At 30.1% G+C, this 22,418-nt stretch overlaps 1 protein-coding gene across 1 annotated transcript in view; it reads right to left on the minus strand.

The window, feature by feature from the left end:
- Positions 1 to 20,590, minus strand: part of LOC108910581 (major royal jelly protein 3) — a 94,491-nt gene extending 73,901 nt beyond the window's left edge. The window contains exon 1 of the mRNA XM_018715233.2: positions 20,381 to 20,590. Coding sequence (XP_018570749.1) covers positions 20,381 to 20,390 — 10 coding nt within the window. The 5' untranslated portion in view covers positions 20,391 to 20,590. The remainder of the gene's footprint in view (positions 1 to 20,380) is intronic.
- Positions 20,591 to 22,418: the final 1,828 nt, after the last annotated feature.

Below are 22,418 nucleotides of genomic sequence, written 5' to 3' on the forward strand. Positions count from 1 at the left end.
CTTACCGTATGGTTCATAAAATAAAAAAAAAACTATTCAATCTACAAGAACAGTTTAAGGAAATTTTTTATCAGAAATATAATTTTAAGAGAAATGTAATATGTCAAAAGTCTAAAAAATTAACCTCTGATAAATTTTGCTTTGAACTTTTGGCATATTACTTCCGTTCTATTTAAAATTATATTTCTAATACATACTCCCATAAACTGTTTTTGTGAAATGAATATTTTCTATTTGCTTAATTGTGTGGTAAGCTAATTTGAAAACTAAAAAAAATTATATCTCAAAAGCAACTCGTTCTTCGAACAACATGAAAAGTATATTTTTTCTTAGAAATGTTATTGATAATGAAAATCGTATTTGTAGAATACTCAGTGGCGTCGAAATTTCGATGCTCTTTGCGGTACTAACCAGTGTTTCTACCACTGGTTGACGTATTAGTAAGTCTACTAAGCGTATTTTTACTTCAAACTAGATAAGTCAGCGAAGTAAATTCACAAATCTACGCCAAACATCCTTAGAAATGTTTCATAAAATATAATATTTGTTATTAATACCAATAACCCTGCATTTAGAAAAAATCGAGCATAAAAAGTTTTTTTATTTAAAACAATTTGTTCATCACCTGGTGAAGTTTCCTTTTTCAATTCTGGACCACCATGTATCATTAAAACAAAACTAGTAGGAAAAATCAGTTACCTACGAAAAAACTAAAAAAAAAGAAACAATGGACTATAATAATTAATTAAATAACAAATTCAGTGAAAGATGCGGTTTCAGAATATATTTTGAAGATTCAGTCTTGGTAGTAGTAATTTCATAGTACCGGAAATTCTCTTTAAATTTATTATGTCTTTTTTAACCTGACTTAATTTAACTTATTATTTAATTAAATTTAAATAATTAGCTTTCACTAGACGATGGACTACTATGCAGCGTAACATTGACCATCAAGATAATTTTGAAAGTTGAATGAATTTTTATAGACGCTATAGTTGTTAATTCGGAATTTTTTTCGAATTGTTTGCAGAAAGATATCTTGAAGCAAACTTTAGGATAGGTCAGTGCTACTGTCTTCTTGAATGAAATAATAAATTGGACTACAAATTTGTGGGAATTTGTATTTGTTAGGATTGCACGCGAATTAACAATTGTTTTTTGCTAATATAGTTACGCTCGTGTGTATATTATGTAATTTTTTTGAATGGCATTAAAGCATGTTGTTCGAAGAACATCTAATAAGCATTAATTGAGTTGGATTCGCAACTATTAGGATCTGCATTTATTGGTAATACCTCGTGGGAGAGTTTTATCGATTTTCTGAGAATCATAAGGCACTAACCCGAAACAAACACAATCGATTCATAAAAATAGTCAATTGTTTTGTTGATCAAATAGTACAATTATACCTGATACAGTGAACTTTGTTAAAATTAACAGTAATATTTATTTAATTGCTTTTGTTTACTTAAGAGATTAATGAAATGTAACGTAAATATACTTTATACAAAGTGCTCTAATTGCATGGATTTGTTGAGTAAGTCAGTTTTGACATCAAATGTGACGTTGTGCAAGATAACAGATGTGATGTCACATTTACCCAGATACGTAAAGTTAAAATTTATTTAACATGTACAGGATTAAATACGAGAACGTAATCATATTGATTTCCATATTGGTCATCAGGTCAAGTCCCAATGTCTACGCTGTGATGGTCACGTAAAATGTAAATTTACGCAAGAAACCAAGATTATGTGGGAGTTTCTTAATAATAATAAATCAGAAGCACGAAACTACAAGTTTTATTATCACATCCATGGCCATAAAAACAAAATGATTACAGTGCAATATTAGCATTTTTCTTTTACACACAAATGATAGAATTTAAACAGAATTACGATTACATTAGTACATTGAATGGTATTAATAACAATAAGGAAATGCTTAAGTGTAAATGCCCCCAAATAATTTCTCAGTGGTTTAGAAACTCGCCTCCCGATATTTGGCTTTAAGCCCTTGAACATTTTGGTCTAAAATGATACAGTGCTAATAATAGAATTTTGAAACCGAAGCAACAATTTTTTTAACATACACAATATAACTACATATGAGTACTTGCATATAAAGGGTGTTCTGAAAATCCGTCAGGAAACTCCGGAAGGTGATTCTACTTATTACAATAATAGCAGTATGTAATGTAAATTTTTTCGAATTGTCAATTGTTTGCAAGTTACAGCTGATCAAAGTTAATTTTTTTTATTTTTCTATTTAAATAACTTATTTAATTCAAGTTAGATTAATCAATATCTCATTTGGCACACCCTCTAAGTAGATGAAGCTCCATTGGACCGGTCAGAGAAAACTTTCATTATGCACCGCTAGAGGGCACTTTACCTAGAACTCAAAATTTGTTTTGTTCATAACTTTTTTCTCTTGCTAGACATCACAGAAATTTAAACATTATTGAAAAGAGAAACAATATCAGAAAAAATTATGTACTCTTTGTTCAAGCCGATAAATGTAACCGTTTACCAGGAAATAACACATGTTTATTTATATTTTTGATAATTATTTCTATAATTAATCAAGTTGCCATATTTCAAATAAACATCATTAGTAATTTTGGTGTTACGAATTGTAATAAAAATTGTTTAGCAGGTTATGTTTGATTTTTCACCATAGGTAATACATTTTTTTTCGGTTCTGTAATGGCGTTGTGGAAAAATAAGTTGAGTATATTGAATTTACCAATAATATTTTATTTATTAACGAAGCTGGTTTTACAAGAGATGGTATTACAGCATGGCAATTTGGTTAATTGCAGAATCAATTGTCAAAAATTTGATGTTTAATAACACTTTAATAGCGATTAAAAGCGATTTCCTGCTAAAGGGTTACATTTATCGGCTTGAATTGAGTACATAATTTTTTTTATGTTATTTCTCTTTTCAATAGTGTTTAAATTTCTGTGATGTCTAGCAAGAGAAAAAAGTTATGAACAAAACATATTTTGAGTTCTAGTAATGATACTTTTCTCTTACTGATCCAATAGAGCTTCATCTACTTAGTGGGTGTGCCAAATGAGAGATTAACCGAACTTGAATTAAATAAGTTATTTAAATAAAAAAATTAAAAAAATTGAACTTCGACAAGCTGTAACTTGCAAACAATTGACAATTCGAAAAAAATTTTCATTACGTACTGCTACTATTTTAATCCGTAGAATCACTTCCCAAAGTTTCCTGACGGACTTTTAGAACACCCTGTATTTACCTGCCTTAGTCAGGTAACAGAGAAATTAATTTTCGTTTAAAAAGGGACGACATTTATATGCAATTTTTTGTAAAGCACTTTTGAAAATCTAAGCAAGTTAGAAACAATATATGTATCCTCACTGTACCAGTCATAAAAGTTTTCTTCAGGGTATAAGACAACTGACAATACATTCAAAATAAGGAAAAAAGACATATTTTTACGTCGTATGTTTATCTTACGCTTCCTGTACTTTGCACGCCTGTTGAACACACAGCAAATCGCGCACGGTACTATAACCATAATCATACACTGCAGAATGATTTTAAGAAACTATTCACACATGCATTAATGACAATTATTGAGTATCTTTACGAATTTGCTGGAGAAAATAGGTAAGGTACATTTACTGGTGTTTACATGTTCTCCGTGATATTTCAATGCGAAGAATTAAAAGAAGTTGTTTTAGTTTAGCGTTACGCTTCTTTACTTCCTGGATGGAAGTTGATACCTGTTCTAACATTGTCTTACTAAAAGTGCAATTTCTTTTCTATAGAACGCCAACCTTAACATCCCTTACTAGACTACGCCCTTCTTCTTGCTCTTGAAGGAAACGTTAAAAGATATTTTCTGAGGTAAAATGAAATAGTCTAATAAAATCGGTGTTTTAAGAATTGACATCTTGGCTTACAAATTCACTATAATTTATTGTTTATATGTGCATAACCAAATGAAGAACGGAATTATATTTTCACACTGATTTATAGTTCGTACCATATTTGTTGAGGTAGACCAAGAAGGCCCATGCGTCATTTTCTTGGAATTAACCCCATTCGACACCCGAGGTAGAAAGACGTTGCCGGAAAATTTCAAGGCACGTCCCAGTAAATTGTTACAGTAGTTCCGATAACAGAACTTTATTGGCTTATTCTTTTCTTTTAATTCTGTCTTAACAAATATCGTACGGTCTATACTAACACTCATAAGTAAAATGGCCATTTCTATTAATACTGACTGTAAATATGATTATACTTATAGTCGATAATGAAAATCTTTATTAGTCCTCAGCTTATACTAAAATTTTTTATTTGTACGGATGTAAGGTTTGCCTTATAAACTGTCCGGTAAAAGCAAGTGCTTCGTTTTATTATTGCCACTAATTGAATACTGTAATTTAATTAAGTGATAGATATGTTAATCTCAAATTAGAGTTAAATTCATATAATAACAAAGCCAATTAAATTTTCTTTGTAGTTGTACAAATTTATTAAACTAATTGTAAAACTTATGCTGATAAAATAATGAAAGCCAACTTCCTTTTGCACCTATCAATAACAATATATTCCGTAATATATGGTTTTACTTTACACTAATTTGTCCTTAAAAAGTTGCTAATTGGTTTAAAAGCATAAAACGTAGTATCAGAACATAATTATTGGTAATATACTTATTATACTGATAATTATAGTAGCAATAAAATGTTTGACGTTATTTGACATTTTTTTAAACAATTGCATTAAGAATTTTTTTTTAATTCGATGAAGATTGAGCACATAAAGACTAAAAAATAGTAATTAACTTATTTAATTAAATTCTTTGAAATAATAAACTGTTCGGGTTTGCATTAATTTATTCCTTCGTAGCAATTAGTGCAATTTAATGAAAAGTGGTGTCGGAATTAGAAGGGGTCTGTGAAGTTTCAATTGTCATAAAGAGTTATTTTACAGAACAGAGAATCGTCATACAGATACATTTCTGTAGGTAAAATAAAAAAGAATGAAAGATAAGACAGCGAAAGAGGCAATGGAGATTATATACCTCGATTGCAAAGCAGGAAAGAGCTACAAAAAAATTCACGCTTAAATGGGAAGTAAACCATGGTTTTAGCTGAAACTAATCGCTTCTTTGTACGCACAATTAATCTGATGAGAAACTTTCATTATTTATTTGGAGAATATACTCGTATATTCAAAATGAACCTCAGACAACCTTTTTTCTGACAGTGCGGGAAGGTTAGAAACCTACAACATAGCATAACGGAATGTCCATTAAACAATTATATAAAATTATAAAATATATTTATTGATGGAAAAAATAATAATGGCAATAAAAATAAGACTAATAGCAAGAAAAATTAAAAAGAATAAAATTGTCTAGAATATTAATAAAAAAATATAATTAAATGAATAAAATTTAAAATAACAAAAAATATGTGTAGCTAATGATATTCATGTTTGATGGTATTTTTGTACTACACATACATCTGTGCACTTAGTGCCTACCTATCATTTTTTATATATAAATAAATAATAAAAAAACCATTAATTAAAAATTGTAGATTATTATTCGAATGTAATATATAGAATAACCAGAACAAAAAAGGAGCTGGTTATTTGGTGTAGAACCAAGGCCATTACAGAAACACACATACGCATGCGCACACGTACTCTCACATGCACAAGCATGCACGCAGACGACATCATTAGAGGAAGATGCTGGTGGCAGAGCGATCGTGCAGAAAAAGCACCTCAGTTTCTAATTCCGGGAAATAAAGAGCCTCCCAAATATGACAGAATTTAAGATGGGATAACAAAAAGAACCACCTCACTGAACGACAAGCCCGACAAGCCACTGAAGCCACTGAAGACAAGCCACCGAACTACAAGCAGGAAAGGAAACAGAAAATCCCCAGAGACTAAAAATGTAATGCTAAGGCTTAGATCGCAGGACAATGACGAAGCTGATATTGACTGTGATCGAACGTCGACTCTGATATTTTGCAATTCATTAACCAAAACGGTATTTCTGACCAATCACAGTAGGACTTTGAACTTGTATATAGTTAATAGGTCTCAATAAGTAAATTTTAACAATTAGATCTAACGTCCAGTCCCCTCAGGACTTTCTGTGCCTGTGGTGAAGATCCTAAGGGATAAATCGAAACTCTAATTAGCTCAAACAAGGTGCTCCAAGAGGCCCAAAATGTAGGTACTCTAAAGAGGTCTACAAAAGTGCTCAGGCAAGGCAAAGCCTACAAACAAAGTGATAAAGACAAGAGTATCCGTGTCCAAAAAACATTCAGTGGGAAGAAGTTCAGTTGAAAGCCTTAGTGCAAAAGGTGCCATTCCGAGGGCGTTTCTAAATTATAGACGAATAAATCAGAGCAAAATACCGAAAGGGAAGACGCTCGGCTAGCGTGACGGAGTCTTCTCCAGGTATCCATAGTAGACTGTGCTATGGGAAAGGCGTCCGACAACCCCTTTTACCTCTTTACGGAGCTGCAGAAAACTAAAGTCCTAGTACTTGCCTGCAGGTTATGAAGATTTCAGTATAAATAACGGTCTTCCCCAAGAGATTTGGAAATGGAAAAATCAAGACAATATAAATTGTTACATTTTTTACGACTTTGGACACATAGTCATCCATGACTCAACGTTGATTCAGTGATGGTCACACAGTATTTAGGCTATGACCTTCAATTTTATAATTTAATTTGGTGTTGTTTGTGAAGATATACGTGACAATATTTAGAGTAGTGAGATAAGTAACCATTTCGAACACCAACGATTATCAGATCATAGTCAGTTTGAGAAGTCGAAGAAGGTGATGAAAGTCAAGTTGTCTGCATACGAAAACGATCCACATGTACAATTTCTTTTGAGACATGATAAATGAACTATGAATAAAATAGGTCTGAACCTTGGGGTATCTCGTTTCTCAGACTGATAGTCACCAACCTGCACTGTAAATTGCCTGTTACTAAAATAGATAATAGTTTTCCATGCAATTTATTTCACTTTGCACAACAGTTTACTAGGTAGTTCTTCAAAGGCAAGTAAAAAGTTCATATAAATTACATCCAGGGTTCATCACAGCACATATTACCATAACTTGGTAATGAAGGCCTGTAAGAAAAAAAATTATATGAAGAACTGATATTATTTTGACCTCATCTAATTAATTGTACTCGACTTTTTTTGTATCAAGTACGTTTAGAGAGTGAAGCAAGTTGGAGCGTGTAGCCGATTTGATTTTTTTTCTCCGTATATAAAAAACCTTCCTTTCAATAATTTTTAGAAACATACCGATCCAGTTGTCTCGAGATTTAGGACTACCATGTAAATTTATAAGTGCTCATATTCAGCAGAGTACTGATATTTGGAAAAAGTGGAAACCTTTTCCTTAAAGAGCCATAATGCATCATTTAAATAATTAAGTATACCCGTTTTATTGCAGAATTTTAAAGCAGGATGTCGATGATGCTGTCAGTCAATGGACATGTGGAAGTTCAATTCCGGTTTGGGATTTACAATTTTGTTACCGAGAAACATTATTATGGTCACTATCTAGAAGTATAGATATATACGATTGTCATCTCCATTCATAAAATCGAAGATTATATAACATGTTCATCAATGGATTTTTTGTACTATTTTCAAAGAACTGCACAATAATGTATTGTTGAGGACTTATGAGTACATGTGATATACCTATGTTCATTGAATAACCAGTTCCTGAAAAAAAAAATATTGGAGCCATAACATTACGTTAAGCACTGTTATATAATGAGATAATAATGTAAATTTTATTTCTTTTATTATAGAGGAAGTATGCCTAATAATTATGTACCTATATCATATTAAAATGAAAATGTTAAATATAAATAATATCGACTGCTCTGCTAATTTATTTAGTAATAGAAATACTAAATAATAAACTGAAATATTTCTCATCCTTAATTTAACAATGTATTAGTTCTATTTCTAAACACAGTTCAACAATTCTTCAAGCATTAAAAATGTTTAAAACCTTTCAATCGATACTACAAAGGCGCCTTCAACCACACTGTGTAGAGCCAAAGTGGGAGGCATGTCCAAGGGGATCCAAACTGCCTTCCAGAACCAACTTTCTAAAATTTTCGTCAAGAGTTCCTTAGAAGTTCCCAGCCACTCCCAAAACAGTGAAGCTGTAGTAAACGACACCGCCAGACGCCAATGCTTTTGGCAGAGCAACAGCCGACGAAAGTTTTCCGAATATTACGAAATTGGAACTGGGGGACTACAATAACATGAATAAAAGTAACAATGTCAGGAAGATAAGACGATTTTATCAGTTCCAATGAACGATAATTCAAAAATGGGTGAAATACGGAATTGTCCAAATTTATGGCGGATTTCACCACAGGACCTCGGCGAACCCATCAAGGCCTGTGATCGGTCGTCTACCCTGATGTCTTTCAGCGTACGGAACCTGGTCAGTGCGACAAAATCGACGTTCCTTATCTCAAGCGACCAATGTATTTGGCGTGAAAGAGGAGACGGTTGCAGACAAAAATGGATCCAGGAACCGTGTCTCCATCCGACCCCATAATAAGGGTATACGACCCCTTGAATATACTAATGGATAATGTTTATAGACCAACGCAGTAGACCAATAAAAATCCGTTATAATAGGATTTTTCGTGTTTGAATGAATAGAGAAAACTGCATTATCATGTTTAGTTCCTGTGATATTTCACATATTCGAGGATGCTGCAAACGCCATTAAAAAACAGTCACCGAAACGTTACGATTTGGAATTAAAAAAATGTTATATACATGGTGTTCCATTTGAAAAAATAAAATCTAGTAGCGCCTAGAAGAAATTAGATACCTTGTATAGTCGCATATAATTTTAAAATGTGAAGAAATTGATTTGAAGTAACTTGACTTTGAATCACATTTTTGTATTATTGACATTACTATAGCTATGGAGGAAACCGTTTTATTTAGGACACCTTATATGAGGATATTACATCAATGATATTTTAGGATTTCCCTGGCCTGCTTGCTGACCGTATCGACCGATAAGGTCCCACAGACGCATCATTGAGATGGCCATTCCCCATGATGATATGCTTATGGGTTGTGATATCACCGACAATTGTTTAACCTACCCACAACCTAATTTAAGGTCAGCTATTTCGATATCACATTTACTTTCCGAAAAACGACTTCAGTTAAATTTAGAAGTTATATACAAATATATTATTAAACAATGTCTATTTTAACCTAATACAGATATTAAATACTAATAATTGTCACTATATCACATTGTCATTGTCTTGACAAATTCATTTTTTTTTTGTATAGTAAACACAAAGACTATGCTATTAATTACTTTCCTTTTTCCGTAACTAATGTTTTGCATATGTTATTAGAAAAGTCAATGAACCCTCAGTGCATTGTGGCGTAAAAATTTCGTCCAACTTTTATACCTAATGATAAAATTCATCAATGTAATTACCAATTAGAGAAAAGAAAAGAAAAACTTCTTAAAATACTTAAATATACTGAGAATTATGGATATTCAGACTAATTTTATGCTTGTACCATAATACAGGTACCAAACTTGATTCAAACAAGAACAAATAAAATAGAGATAAAAATATTTTTAAGGGTTACATCTAGCAATATTAAGTTAGAAAGTATTGGTCTACTTCGAAATAATAGGATTAAACAAATTCATTGTATTATAATGTAACATAAATTTGATATGATAAAAACTGATTGGTGCAATTTCAAAAAGCTTTTAAACCTCGGAATGTGAATAAATAATTTATGATTTTTACAATACCCATTTCTCAAAAATCGAGGCCTACTCTGTTTTTTTTACACTTAAATATACAATACAGGGTGTCCGCAAATTTCACAGACAACGGTTGACTGCATATTCACGACGATAAATAAATACGATCTACAAAAAAAAGTTAAATAAAAACTTTTTGGTTTTTGAGTTACAGGCCTTCAAAGTTGTCAAAAGTAAAACTAATTTAATTAATAACTTCATAATTCTTTAACCGATAGCGTTAAAATTTGTCACATTTATTTCGACTACTATGGCGTATTATTTCTTAAAGCTTTAGTCAAATCGATATAATGGGTGATAGTTTTCTCCGGTTACCTCTCCCTTTTAGCGGTCAAAACTTTTACAGTGGTCGTATTTTTTTAAAACGGTCAGCAATATTGTAAATGTGTTTTATTTTAAAAAAATATAGTCATTTGAGAAAATCACCTACAGAAAGCCATTCTTGAGAAAAATTGCATTATTTGCAGGTCTGTATGTTTCTCTTAGCGTAGCAGTGTCACAGATCTAAAACTTTAAGTTCAGTAGGTGATGAAAACAAGATGTTGATTACTGTGGCTATCAGGTAGTGTCATTATTGGTGTGTTTCTTTGGGATTCTCATCAGTCCACACATGCAAATTATAAATATCTACAACTCCGTTCCTTGTAAAACAAGATTCGTCGGTACAAAACAACTTTAAGCAAATTATTATCTTCTGCGAAGCCATTCACCAACCATCGGCAATATTGTAAACTAAATGGGATCTAAATTTTCAAGTTCTTGAGCAGGAGTTAAATGAAATGGCCGAAGAAGTTGCTTTTTTAAAGTATTGTGAACATTAGTTTTATATACATTTAATTGTCTTGATACAAGGCGGACAATTTAGAATTTGCATGTGTGGAGTGATGAGAATCCTAAAGAAACACGATAATAATGACATTACCTGATAGCCACAGTAATCAACATCTTGTTTTCATCGCCTACTAAACTCAAAGTATTAAATCCGTGACACTGCTATGCAAACCGAAACGTACAGACCTGCAAATAAAGCCATTTTTCTTAAGAATGGCTTTCTGTAGGCGATTTTCTGGGAAGAGACAATATTTTTTTAACTGGTACGACCTTTTCAATGTTGCTGTTCGTTTTAAAAAAATACGAACATTGTAAAAGTTTTGACCGCTAAAAGGAAGAAGTAACCGGAGAAAACTATCACCCAGTATATCGATTTGACTAAAGATTTAAGAAATAATACGCCATAATAGTCCAAATATATGTGCCAAAATTTTAACGCGATCGGTAAAAGGATGATGAAGTTATTAATTAAATTAGTTTTATTTTTGACAACATTGAAGGCTTTTAACTCAAAAACCAAAAAGTTTTTATTTAACTTTCTTTTCGTAGATCGTATTTATTTATCGTCGTGAATATACAGTTAAACGTTGTCGGTGAAATTTGCTGATATGTACAATACATTTCATTTAAGGTTATCCGTTATCTGCTAAATTAACTAGAATTTATTTACTAAAAGTACCAGTTGTAAAGCGTTATACAAAACAAAATTAAAACTTTAAAACTCATTTATTATTATTTATAGAAATCTTAATGAAACTAAGTACTAAGAATGTTTCATTAGAATTTTAACTTGTTCATGTATTTCCATAAAAAAAATTGAAATATTTTGTGTATAAAAATTTTAGGTACATTTTATTTTAAAATGGTTTTGATTGGTATTATTTTAAGACAAAAATTTGATCTGGAGCTCTTTCAGTTAATTAAAAACTTCATGAGGCAATTTTTTAAATAATAATTATATTTCTATATTACTATTTTATAAATAATTCTGACTATTGATAATTGATTGATGGTAGTTTATGGAATTAATTCACAAATGCAGATGTTTTTGCACATGAGTATAACTTTAACAAATATACGTATTATATCCGTACTTTCAATTTATGTAAACAATCTAGATCAAATTTCAATAATACCTCGTGGAAATCATTTTTGTTTGTGGTTGTGGTCGCACAACAGAAATGATGCAAATATTATGGCAAATATTTGTAACTAATTATTTATTTCCTCATCCGTTATCTCGTTTAAAAAAAATGTTTATTAACATCTGTAGGTATTTAATTTAACTTTAAATTTTGCTTTACTCCATTTATATTAGTCGCTTTTACCATGTATTTGGTAATTGTTGCACATAATCTAAATTCTACCATTAGTTTTTTAATACAGTGTGTCTCACGATTGTGTCCCGAAGAGAAAAAACCTTGTTATTCTAAAATTTAAATGGAAATAATTGCTGCCTTTCTCGAACTCTTATAAATATTACCAATTTCTCGTATTTGTTTACAGGATGTTCATTAAAAGGAAATTGAAAAATAGCGCCCATTTTTTTTGAATATCGAAAAGTGTTTCATAACAGTGATTACAGTTAATTAAGTAGACATATTTATAACTTACGGTAATTGTGGAAAAGAGTTTAAATAATAAAAATTTAACTTAATTTAAATAATTGTTTAGACGTGATTTTTATTATTTAATAATAATCGAGAAGCAATCATATTGAATCACGATATTATACTAAAATATTAGACGTAAATAAATAATAGGTTTAGTCAATGATAATTTAATGGGTGTGTACTTTAAGGTAAAGAACCTACCTTGAAAATGTCAAAGTCACAACTGTTTTTTATTAACATCCATAAAAAAAACAATTCCTTTATTCGTTTTTAAGTGCCAGATACTTGGTCTTCCATTTCAAGTACGTTACATAACAATTTTCTGATGCCGTGTTACGTAAAACATTTCTATTACGTTGCGAATGTAATGTTTTTAATTTATATTTATTTATTTCAAATAATGAATCACGCCATACAATTTTTATACAGCTATTATAGGTACTGGGGCATTTCAAACAGAATAATTGTAGCGAAATTCGACCAAGTATGGTTTGGTTATACACTTGTTTACTAATTTGTTTCATGATGTTTCTAGAATATGTTCTGTTTCTTTCTTTCATCTTCTTAGAAGATTAGAGATTTTTATAAACTGATCTTCGAAACTTATTGAAATTTCGCGAAACAAAGAAAATATATAAATTTTTGAAAGGTTAATTTGTAATTTGTTATTGAGAAGTATCAAAGTTGTCAAAATTTGTAGACGGTGTACTAAATAATGGAAATTTGGTAAAAATTGCTGTCAGAAGTGGGATTCGAACTCACGCCCACAAAGTAGACTGCAACCTGAACGCAAAACAGTATAGAACAATCCTTAAACTTCTAAGAATATGAAAGAAAGAAACAGAACATCACGAACCAAATAAGTAAATAGGTGTATAAACAAAGCCCACTAGGGCCAATTTCGCTACAATATTTTATGAAATAATTACCCAAAACATAAGGGAAGGAAATAATATTTTGCTTTTGGACATGCTTAAGCGTAATTGTTAAAAAAAATATAAATATAATAAATTATATAAATTTATTATATATTATTATTTATTATTATTTATTATAAATTTGTGATTAATTGTGGAGTATTTATACATCTTAATTTCTCTCAACAGCCGAAGTGTAGTCCTTTGTAGTTATTCGATAAATATGACACACAAATATCTGGGTTATTGTACTCATTATTATTTGCAGTATCAATTGTGGTCGGAAATACCAAATGAAACACCGATTTCGATTTGTTAAGGTGACATACGAAATTTATACAGGCTGATTCAAAATTCAGTACAAAGAATTTAGTTGCGTATTTTTGAGGTCAAAATAAGAATTTTTTTCCTATAAACGTGTGTCCATAAATGCATAGATTTCGATATACAGGCTGTCAAAGTTTTTTATTTTTTTCGATTTTAGGAATAATTTCCAAATAGATTTGAATGTACGCTTAAAACTTGGGGTATGGGGATTTTTTAAGATAGTAAATTTAAATATGTGCATGATAAGCAGTTTTTGATGCTGCTTGTAGAGGGCACCACCTACAAGGGTACGCTTGAATTGAATTGGCCCTAATTTTTTTGCTGCCCTGTACATTGACGTTTCCTATTAGTGCGTTTATTTCCCTATCAGTTTTAAGCAAAAAAGGTATCCTTGACCGAAATCTTTCAGACGGACCATTTCCGAGATATTTGGCTGATGAAGAGTTACGGTGACCATATCCCAGGACGAGAAATAGTCAAATTTCTGGCGTTTTTAGGTACTGAAATCTGAAAAGTAAAACGTGTAGAACAAAAGTAAGTACAAAAATAAAATCCTTGATGTTCTGTTTATTCATTACTATTATAGACCAGGGTCGATAATTTTTGAAACCAAAAAAAATTATAGTAGGATGAAACCCATTGGAAAAGAAAGAGAATATAACAGAAATGAAAGGAAAAATAATTTACGGCGATCTGAGGTCGAGAAGGGGAAGTGGGTGAGTTTTTAAGGGTAAAAAACGGTTTCCCTTGATTTCCGGAAAAACTACAACTCTTATGGAAAAAAGTTAAATGGCAAAGTTGTATGTAATAAAAAGATCTACAACTTTTGTATTTACACTTTTTTCACATAACCTCAAAATTTATGTGAAAAATTGAAATAACCATCAGAAAGAAAAAGCCCACTGACGTTTTTAAAAAAGCAGATATTTTGACGTGAGAATTTTCGATTGAAAATTAGGGTGCTTTTTCGATATTAAGTAAAAATAAAGTGAAAAAATAAATCCTTCAAATCAAAAAAATTACAGCGTGTTTGGGACATAAATAGGTGTTTTCACCAAATTTCGTGAAAACAAAATTTTTTTTTATAAAAGAAAAATAAAAAATCAAAAACATGGTTATTTGAATTTTTCACATAAATTTTGAGATTATGTGAAAAAAGTGTAAATACAAAAGTTGTAGATCTTTTTAATACCTACAATTTTGCCATTTAACTTTTTTCCATAAGACTTGTAGTTTTTCCGGAAATCAAGGGAAACCGTTTTTTACCATTAAAAACTCACCCCCTTCCCCTTCCCGACCTCAGATCGCCCGTAAATTATTTTTCCTTTCATTTTTGTTATATTCTCTTCCTTTTCCAATGGGTTTCATTCTACTATATCTTTTTTTCACTTTTTACCATTTTTGAAGGCTTAAGCACTGGTCTATTACTATTACGTTACTATTTAAATTTACTCAAATAAAATAATAACTTTAAAAAAAGCGTTTGTAAAACATGCGTTTGCTGTTATCCTAATCCCACATTTTAAGAATTATTTTCAAGTACTTATACATAAAAGTAAACAATTTTATATGTAGGACTAAGCAAGTAAATGTTACAAGAATACTTACATATGAAATTATATATAAAAAAGTTAATATTTTCGTGGATTTCAGTACCTAAAACCTTGATAGTTTAATAGTTTTTTGCACCTGTTTATTCGTTTTACTGCGGCGTCTTTGAAAATATTCAAATGGTATGTCATAACATTCCTATTATTTGATAAGCTTTAGATTATTCAGTTATTAAATGTTTGCAATTATTTGTCTTTGTGGAAAACACTATTTAAAGTATATGGTGCCCTTAAATACACACCATATTTTCAAATTTTATATTTACGGTGAAAAATTTTAAAATTTATTTTGGACTCCGTTTATAGGGAAAAAAATCTTATTTTTACCTCAAAAATACGCCCCTAAATTCTTTGTACTGAATTTTGAATCAGCCTGTATGGTATAACATCATTTTCGTCAACGTATTAATTTAATGAATCTAAAATACATTTCACAGTCCTTATGGAACATTTATGTATTCAAAAAATTCGTATCCTTTCTTTCTATCCTTTTTAAACTTTATCATTCATCTTTTTCATTTAATTGAATGCATTAATCATAGCCTATCATTATTTAAATTATCTAATACTCTTCTACTAAAACACCAAATATTTAATAAATATTATTTTTCAAAAATATTCGGTGGCTATGATTCACACATTTAATATTAATTAATTTAAATATAATGTTGAAGAAAAACAGTTGCAAAATATTAACTTCTTTTTTCGATCAAGTATTACTGAAATTATCCATTATCTTATATTTGTAGTAAAATAATATAAAATGAATCTGCTGGTCTTTCTCCACTGTTTCCAAAAACGTCACTAACAGAAAAAAAAAGAAATTGTACGTCAATGAATAATTATCATAAATCACTAATATGAGGTTATTGAATTAGAAACGTGTATAAAATTTAGGATAATGGGACACAACTTACATACACATTAGCATTGTGGAATAACCCACTGCCTATTTTGTTTTCAGATTAGATGGTCCTTTATTTGAGTTCCAATAAAAGATGATAATTTATCGTCTAAAACGTATTCCACAATAAAAAACAAATTAAGATATATTTTTAATTGAAATGGTCACGATGAACTTTAAAGTGTTATGCCGCACCCTCCAACAGTGACACTTCGGAATTAATGACATCATTACAATTTTTACTAGAGCGATTGGACTATAATGAATTAGTTCAGTTGAAAATCAATTCTTTGCCGTCGTTCGGAAAAAAGTATTTTTTCTAAAACAGAGCATGTTTAGTAATTTTAAAACAGGATATACTAAACAATAATATCTTTTCACACTTAATTTACCTGCAGACATCTACGATTAAGATCAAAACTATAGTTTTCTGAATAGTGGTATATTACCCTGGAAGTATTTTTACTGTGGAAAAAATATTATTTCAGTTTTATATCAAGACATATCTATCACCCCATTACCGCGCGTCTTTTTTATTGCTGGCTGGCCTATTGCCATCAGGATCAAAAAGTGCCTGTGGTAGTAAACTGAAAGATAAAATTTCAATAGTTTCTTAAAATTATTTATAATTATTAACTGTAGCAGATAAATGGATTCCTAGACCCCAAAAATCTTGTTATTTTGAGATACAGTAAATTCACTTAAAAACTATGGCTAATATATGAGGCTTAAAGAAAAAAATATGTTTTTTTTTTAATTGTAAGAAAGACACACCCGATTTTATTCAAATTAGCTATGCATATTCGTTTCGATTAATCATGAACGTACACGAATGTAAGAATTTTTTTAGTCAGGTAGCACCTAGCAGCAGTTAGGTAGATAGCAAGGTATTATACCATATAATAGTACTTGTCACTAAAAGTTGATCAATTAGATAATGAAATTAATTTAGTAATATTTTAAATAATCTATTATAATAATTTACAAATTTATTTCCAATTAGTTTTGAATTATACTGTCATACAGACCTTGTAGAAACGAGTAACAGTTTAATGTTACCCATATACGGGCTGTTTACAAATTTTGAGATAATTTTTTGATTAAGAATACATAAGCAATAATCAAAACCTGTGAAACGGTGTATAAAATTAATAATAATCAAAATTATTAAAACTTATTGGGAACCTCTGGAATTGTCCATTATATAAAATAGAGGTAAATAATTGTGGCCGTAGATAGCGCGCAGTTAGTTTTTCTATTCCATTTTTTTTGTAGTAAGCATAAAAATTGCTAGTTCAGTTTTAGGATATTATCAGTTCTACTTTGCTCTTTCAAGAAAATTATTGGTTTTTGTGAAAAGAAAGTTTATCTGGGGTGTGTAAAAAATGTTCTACTTGCTGCTTTTTTCATAAACAATAATCATAAAACGTCAAAAACAGTAATTTAAAATTATTGTGGTTGAGATATTGCATTATTATTGCACTTTACAATACAATTTGACAATTTTTAGCAGGTCATTTCAATTGAGCAATATTTGGCGCCAAAAACATACAGGGTGTGCCATTTAACACTCCCGCTGCCAATATCTCAGAAATGAAGAAATTTATTTTAGTTTCGGTAATTGGGGTTGTTAGGTCCCTCTAATAGCTTCAAATTGGACTTGGAATTGTTAGTTCAAATCCTATTGTATAGATGGCGTGGCGATATGAAAAAAATTTGTGTTCCCTGAAACGTGGAAATACAGTCCATCTGAAGGATCGTTAAATTTTGATTAATTTTTGTTAAATAAAGTTTTTCCCTATATTCACTTGTTTTCGAGATATGTCGACTTCAATATGCAATGTATGATATAACAGGAAAATATATTATTTTATTTAAATCACACTGAGACAAAATATTCTTTTAAAATATTGTTATAATAGCTTTATTCATATCACATACTAACTAACAAACAATAAATTATAGAAAAAACAGAATGATCAACTACAGAAAAAAAAATTGTACAATCTTATAAGGATCAGAGACGAACCGCATTTTACCAAATGTTATTAAAAAATGCAGTCATAGGCGGCTCATGTCATTTGTTTAAAATAAAGCAATGACATATGACACATATCAGTTTACCAATAATTACCTACAGTTTTATCAGTTTGCGTCTTTCAATTTAACTATCTAGTATACGATTTACCATTGTATAATTTTTTTTCTGTAGTTGATCATTATTTCTTTATAATTTATTGTTTGTTAATTAATTAGTATGTGGTGTGAATAAAGTCATTATAACAATATTTTAAAAGAATATTTTGTCTCGGTGTGATTTAGATAAAATAATAGATTTTTCTGTTACATCATACATTGCATACTGAAGTCGACATATCTCGAAAAGAAGTAAAGAAAGATTTGAACTAACAGTTCTAACTACAATTTGAAACTATTCGAAGAACCTAACAACCTCAGTTTCCGGAGCGAAAATAAATTTCTTCATTTCGGAGATATTGGCAGCGGGAGTGTTAAATGGCACACCCTATATATCACTTTGTAAAAAAAATATGTTATTGAAAATGAAACGCATTTTATTTATTATAGAATAAATTTTTTTTAGAATTTCATTTATAATATTGACTTTGAAGCTATCTATCAATAATTGCTTTGTAACAATGATCATTTACTTTATCATGTTGCAATCTTTACATCTAGGGTTGATTTTAAAGTAAACCAAACTGATTCATATCAGATAAGTTATTAAAACCACAGTGACTGGTAGAGTACGTTGTTTATTGTATATTAGAAACAATGTTTTTATAATTAATCATAATAAAGTTTGGGAATTAGACAGTGTTGTAATATTTCACATACATTTCGATATTAGGGTGGTCCGAAAATAAATATTATGTCAAAAAGTAGCGTCAGCAAAATTCCCAAGATTAATTTATTCCTTAGTTTTTTTTTCTAGATAACTTAAAGTAAATTATGATGTATAAGTACATAGTTAATTCTAAATTAGCTCATTAAGAAAAAATAGTAGGTATCATTTTTACCATAAATAATTTATAACGTGTATTATTCAAAACTTACTACGCACAACGTAGATATCTACATTTATTATTCATTCTTCCTCCAGCATATTTTGATTTAATTTTATTTTCTGTGTATATGTATATGTAAACTTGTACCATTTTATTAATTTTATCTGCATAAAAGGAAGTAATTATCTCTATTTGTCGATTATTAGTTTCAATATAAAAATAATAACAGCCAAAAAATTGAGTTAAGTTATTGAGGAAAACAATATAAGGAATTGGCACATGAAATGACTCTATTTATATTGCTTTGAAAGAAAAACAAACAAACTGCTTGGCCGAATATTCATAATACAACATTACTAAGCATTTTACTAACCATTATCTATAATAAAAAATGCAATCATGGGTCTTCCCGTCATTTGCACTAACTCGACCGCCTGGTAATTACAAATTAACATAAGTCAGATTTTGCAAATTAACGGCGACATTATGAATACTTCGAATAAAGTGTCCGGTTTTTAATTTAATCAAATTGATCAATGTTATCACAAAAGCTTTTATTTTTTATTAACAAGACACTGTATATTTTTAAACATTTAAACGGGATTTTCGAGAATATTAAAGGGCTAGTTTAATATTTAAATTTCAAATAAAGTCTCAGATTGTTTCTAGTATTGTAATATAATGAAGAATGTTCTTTCTACTTTTACAACCTTTACGATGTTATTCTTGAAGTAAGAAAAGATACATATTTTATAAATCTTATAACCTACAATAAAAAAGATATAAAAGAAAGAAATTTATCAAAAAGGGACCAAACCAAACAAAATCTTTGTTTATTTTCGTTTAATGGAAAACATGTATTTTGATAAAATATTATTTCATGAAAAACTGTCTTTATTTCAGTCCCAACGTATGTTTTGAGGTAGGTACTTTTATTTCCCGTTTTGTTTTTATTTTTTAGATAAAAAGAATTGGCAAGAATCAAAGTTTTAATAAATTTTCCAGCGAAGAAATAAATGAATGTTGCATATAACTCAAACTTGTGTTGTATTAAATAATGCCCTGTATATCGTATACCCCCCAAAAAAAATCAGAGACGTGTATGGACCCCCAGAGGTTCTGGTATAACATAGCACATAACTTAATATTAAATTGCATCATCGATAATTGATAAAAAAAGGACTAAAATTAATTCACATTTAGATAATAACATTTGCACATAATTTAAATTTCAACAACCTCTAAAATATGGTTCAAGTTCAATAGCACTCACCTTTAAACATTTTCGCAACTACAAAAGCACAAAACAATAATACATCTGCACCTACACGCACTACCTATATTTTAACGCGGCACAACAGCCCCCCCTAGTTTTTATCACTAAACCAACGGTGGCTCTGCAAAGTCTGAAACAAATAAATTCAGTTTTATAGTTTGCAAACACTACTACGCTTCTACAGACGACGAGAGACTGGTTCCCATATTAATGTCTGGTTATCGTTTATTGCGAATATGAATGTTAGGTCATAGTTCATTGGGGTTCTTTCAATGATAGTGGAAGGAATAATATGGAAATAATATACCTACGTCAATATAAAATTTGTATATGTTTCCATGATTTTTTTTAGGTTTCCTGGAATGTCGTATCAACATTTTCAGAATTAATATTACTTAGTCATCCATGTATATATAAATATCATCAATTAATTAAAATAACCTTTGTATTATCGTATGTATTCATCCATAGATGAATTTACAAATCTAGAATTGAAAACAATCTATGGAATTCCCTTACTCCTTACTTCCTTATTTTTTTGTAATAATATATAAATGTATTTTAAACTTTATTTATTTAGATCCAAAGAAACCAATTTGATTACTTAAAATGAATGTGTTTTTGCATCTTTCCTTGTAATCGAATATATTTCAACTTGTAGTATAACAACCCCTGGTTCGATAGAAAAAAATAAATATAAACGTTTTTGTGGCCCAAAATATATGTGATCGTCATAAGGAATACCTACGTTGTATACATCTATCTTTTTATTGACCGGAAGGCGCTGGTTACTAACTTTAAAGAAGGGAAGTATGGTTTAATTTTATAAAATAAAAGCAGAGTAAATACACCTAACTTTATTATTTACGTACAACAAATTAAACATGTGACAAATAGAATGAACAACAAAAACATTAACAACCATTTAACATAAAATGAGAGTGCCAGGCTCACCTAGAGCTCCTGTGAGGAAAGAGCATGGCAGAGAAACCCACGATAGTTGCTCTAACTACCCAAATATAAATACAAAACAACCGATAACAAAAGGCATAAATTAGGATCCTTTGCTAATTATAAATAACACCAGACTTATTTAATGTGTCGCTAAATGTCATCTCACTCAAATTAGACATACACACTTCCAAGTAAAACTGAAGAGGTTATAATAATAACAACAACAACAACAACAATAATAATAAGTAAGGTACTGGAGTCCCATACGGGAGGCAATCCAGCGATGAGTTATGAGTCGAGATTTCGGAAGATCTGTTTTAGCAATTCTTTTTTCGTATTTAATTATTCTTTTTTTTCAGATTCGTCCCTCAAGGGCGAAAATGTTAGTAAATTCAACAAAGCTCTTATATGCGTATGACATAAAGTAAGCACAAGAAATGCTTTCTTATTTGTTTTTTGAACAATGTAATCAGGACGAAACAAGTTAAATGTGAAACAAAGGAGTTGTTATTGCAATATCTGGGCAGTCACGACAATATATACATATTTTAACATGTAATAAATGATGAGCAATCGCTAATAATAATTGTAACAATTTTACCTTAGAAAAATATACGCCCTTGAGCATAAAGCAATGGCGTCTAAACTATAAAATGACACCTTAAAATTTTGGCCCAACGAGTCCGCTCCTGATTTTCCTGACAATGTAAAACATCTACTATAGTATAGTATGAGCCTTTATGGCCTACATAAAATATTAAAATTTCATTAAATTACACAAGCCGGTGCAAAAGTTAGAGCTGAAAAAGTAAATCGCTGGGTAGTTCTTTGGGGCTCTGTATCTCCGTTAAGGGGCACTTTAAGATTTTTTTTATAACAAACTACAGTTATTTTGACCTCCATATACAACTCCCAAGAGTATGCCACCTACTTACTAGACACCCTGTATATACAAAAAGCGTTTTCATCTGTTTGAAGGGGATCCTGGCGCGTTTGAGTGTTTAGAGTGGATCGAGGTAGCGTGACATTATGTTTGTTATCTATGTCTATTATCCTCAGAAATGGGGATGGAGGAGAACTG

This window comes from Anoplophora glabripennis, unplaced genomic scaffold, assembly GCF_000390285.2.
Source record: "Anoplophora glabripennis isolate ALB-LARVAE unplaced genomic scaffold, Agla_2.0 scaffold152, whole genome shotgun sequence".
In the NCBI taxonomy this organism is placed as follows: Eukaryota; Metazoa; Arthropoda; class Insecta; order Coleoptera; family Cerambycidae; genus Anoplophora; species Anoplophora glabripennis.